Source organism: Condylura cristata, unplaced genomic scaffold, assembly GCF_000260355.1.
Source record: "Condylura cristata isolate star-nosed mole 26May11 unplaced genomic scaffold, ConCri1.0 scaffold00054, whole genome shotgun sequence".
Classification (NCBI taxonomy): Eukaryota; Metazoa; Chordata; class Mammalia; order Eulipotyphla; family Talpidae; genus Condylura; species Condylura cristata.
In genome coordinates this window covers 690136-693120 of record NW_004567155.1, presented here as the reverse complement: position 1 = coordinate 693120, position 2985 = coordinate 690136, and the positions used below count along the sequence as shown (strand labels likewise).

The window sequence follows — 2985 nt, the reverse complement described above, 5'->3', positions numbered from 1 at the left end:
CGGGCGTGTGAGCACGTGTGCGCGTGCCCGGGCGTGTGCCCGCGTGTGCGTGTGCCCGTTGCCTGTGCGCGTGTGCCCAGTGCCATGTGCGGGCGTCTGTGCCACCTTCCCTGACGCCTGCCCCGTCCCCGCAGGCCCGCTCGGGACCACACTTGCTGGCCCCCGCCCCGCCCACCTCTGCCACGTTGCTCGCTCAGAGAATGTTCCAGAAAGGGGTCACACGTGGGCACCTGCTCACTCATGTTCCTCCCGTGTGACTCTGCGGCGGCCGCCGGCGCGTCTCCCCGAGAGCCCAGCCCCTGGGGGCACCCACAGGAGCGCGCCGCACCCGGTGGCCGGGGGGGCGGCCCCGTGTCCCCGGGGGGTGCTGCGCCCCCCCCAGCCCCTGCTGAGCGTCAGACCCGCAGCTCAGGACAGAGACGGGCCCTCGGCGCCCGGCCAGGGGCGGGCAGGGGTCCGTGACATCAGGGGACACCCTGGCTGAGGTCCGGGGGCGCCCGTCGGCCTGATCAGGGGCCAAGAAAAGGGAAGTGGCACGAGAGTGTCCACTCCTGACCCGCCACTCTCCGGGCATCTGACAGGACCTAAGCCGCCCGGGGGGCCAGGGCAGGGCCGGCCAAGGGACGGGGGACAGGGCTGGGGGCAGTGGGGTGTGCACGCCAAGGGCCTGTCCGCACAGGGCCCCAATTTGTAGGCTGGAGCACCCCACGTTGATGTCCTACGAGGAGACAGTGACACTCACTGCCCTGGAGGGGCCAGGGCGCCCGTCTGCCCACAGCCCCAGGGGGGCGTCTCCTCCCCCCACTGCTGTGTGGACACAGACCATCTGTGCTGGCCAGGGGCGCTAGGTGTGGGCGTGAGTTCTGGGGTGCAGGCCCCTCCCGAGAGTCAGGGCGAGTCTTGATCGCGCATCTGAGCATTGTGGGGAGAGGGAGGAGGTGTCAGGAACGGCTCTGCCGGGTCCAGGCCCCCCGGCCCACCTGGGGCCTCGGGCGGAGGAAATGGGGCTGCAGGGGGACACGCACGAGCAGTGTGGGGACCAGTGTGGGGCGGCCCTGAGGGAGCCAGAGCCCACTGGGGCAGCGGGCATGGGGGTCGGGTCCCCGGAGGGAGCCCTGGGAGGAGGTGCGGGGTGCCAGGCTCCTGCGCAGCCTGCTTGGCCGGCAGCAGCGAGCTCCACACCCAGGGGCGTCTCCCAGTTTATTGGACAACTGCAGCGGCTGACAGATCCCTACAAGCAGCCCCCGTCACCGCTCAGACCTTGGGGCTCCCCGGGGCCTCTCCCCCCTGCGGGGGTCGCCGCGGTGTCCCCGGGACGGAGGGGCCCTACGCTCGGCCCCTCCTCCTCATCCCGCAGCGCCCTCCGGAGCACCTCCCGGAGGGGGGCCCTGCCGGGCCGCCCGCGCCTCCCCACGAAGAAGTAGATGACGGGGTTCACCGCGCTGTTCAGGATGGGGAGAAGCTGCATGATGGTCTTCACCAGGGGGCCGTAGAGAGGGTTGGCGGACAGGGTGGACACGAGGAAGTGAACGCTGAAGGGCACCTGCAGCAGCAGGAAGGCCAGGATGTTGAGCAGGATGGTCGCGTGCAGCCGGGCGGGCCGGGCCCCCCAGCGGCCGCACTGGACCCGGACGAGCAGCGTCAGGCCGGACACGCACAGCACCAGGAACGTGGTGAGGGTCACCACCTCGTACAGCCACAGGACCCTGTGGCACGGGATGTCCAGAAACGAGTGGCACAGGTGCTCCAGCACTTCGCAGCACAGGGCCAGCGCCCAGGCGAGGGCGCACACGACGCCGGACAGGCGGGCGGGGCGGCGGCACCGGTACCAGAGCGGCCAGAGCACGCAGACGCAGCGGTCGGCGCTGACGGCCACCAGCAGGAGCATGCCCGCCAGGAACGAGGTGTCCCACACCAGGTCCAGGAGCACCGCCGGCTGGCGCGTGTGGGGGCTGAGGAGGGTCAGCAGCTTCCAGGCGCAGGAGCAGAGCAGGAAGGCGAAGTCGGCGCAGGCCAGGTGGAGGATGTACACGGAGGCGGGGCTGCGCCGCAGGCGGAAGCCCAGCAGCCACACGACGGCGCCGTTGCCCGCCAGGCCGCACAGGCCGACCAGCACGGTCAGCAGCGACAAGGCGTACTCGGCCTGCCAGAAGGGCTGGGCCCCGTCGGCCCGGGGCGTGCCGTTCCGGGTCACGGTGTCCGGCAGAGAACAGGGCTCCGAGCCTGGCGACAGGTTCCCCGGGCTGGGAGGGACCCCCAGGCCGGGGTCTGTGGGCCCCCCCGCCATCACGGGCCCCGGGGGGTCCCCTGTGGGCAGAGGGGGGACGGGCCGGTGCCTCTGAGGTCAGGGGAGCGACCCTGTCCGACGCCCGCTGCAGACCCCCCACGGCCCTTGGGAGCCAGGACCAGGGAGCCCGGGGGACCCCAGACCTGCCGTCCACCAGAGCCCGGGGGCCGTCCCTGGCCCCAGAAGTCGCCCCGTGTCCCAAGGGCCGGACTAGAGCCTGATGCGTCGCTCACGGCTGGGCCAGGCGGGTCCTGCTGTCCCGGGGTGGCGAGTCCCCGGCTCCTCCACACGGGCCTCTCCCTCCGGTCCTGGGAACGGTGACCACAGATGACAAACGACAGCGTAGTCAGGACTCACGGGCCCTAGGGACATGGTGACATCCAACCAGGCAGTGACAAAGGCCTCAGGGTGGCGCTGTCCTGATCGTCAACCCAGAGACCAGGCAGGTGGCCGCTCTGGGTGTCAGCTTGGTGGACACAGGCACGCACACTCACACGCTCAGTCACACGCTCAGTCACATGCTCAGTCACACACGCTCAGTCACATGCTCAATCACATGCTCAGTCACACACACTCAGTGACACGTTCAGTCACACATGCTCGGTCACACGCTCAGTCACACGCTCAGTCACACATACACACTCACATGCTCAGTCACACGCTCAGTCACACACTCAGTGACACGCTCAGTCACACAC

At 70.3% G+C, this 2985-nt stretch overlaps 1 protein-coding gene across 1 annotated transcript; it reads right to left on the bottom strand.

Annotated features, from left to right (window-relative positions):
- Positions 1 to 1187: 1187 nt before the first annotated feature.
- Positions 1188 to 2878, bottom strand: MRGPRG (MAS-related GPR, member G). Its single transcript, XM_012734363.1, has one exon. The coding sequence runs from the start codon at positions 2285 to 2287 to the stop codon at positions 1232 to 1234; it is 1056 nt and encodes a 351-aa protein (XP_012589817.1). The 5' UTR covers positions 2288 to 2878; the 3' UTR covers positions 1188 to 1231.
- Between the last annotated feature and the right edge of the window lie 107 nt (positions 2879 to 2985).

Coding starts and splice junctions, on each gene's coding strand:
- MRGPRG (XM_012734363.1), bottom strand. CDS start 2,287: ATGGCGGGGGGGCCCACAGACCCCGGCCTGGGGGTCCCTCCCAGCCCG.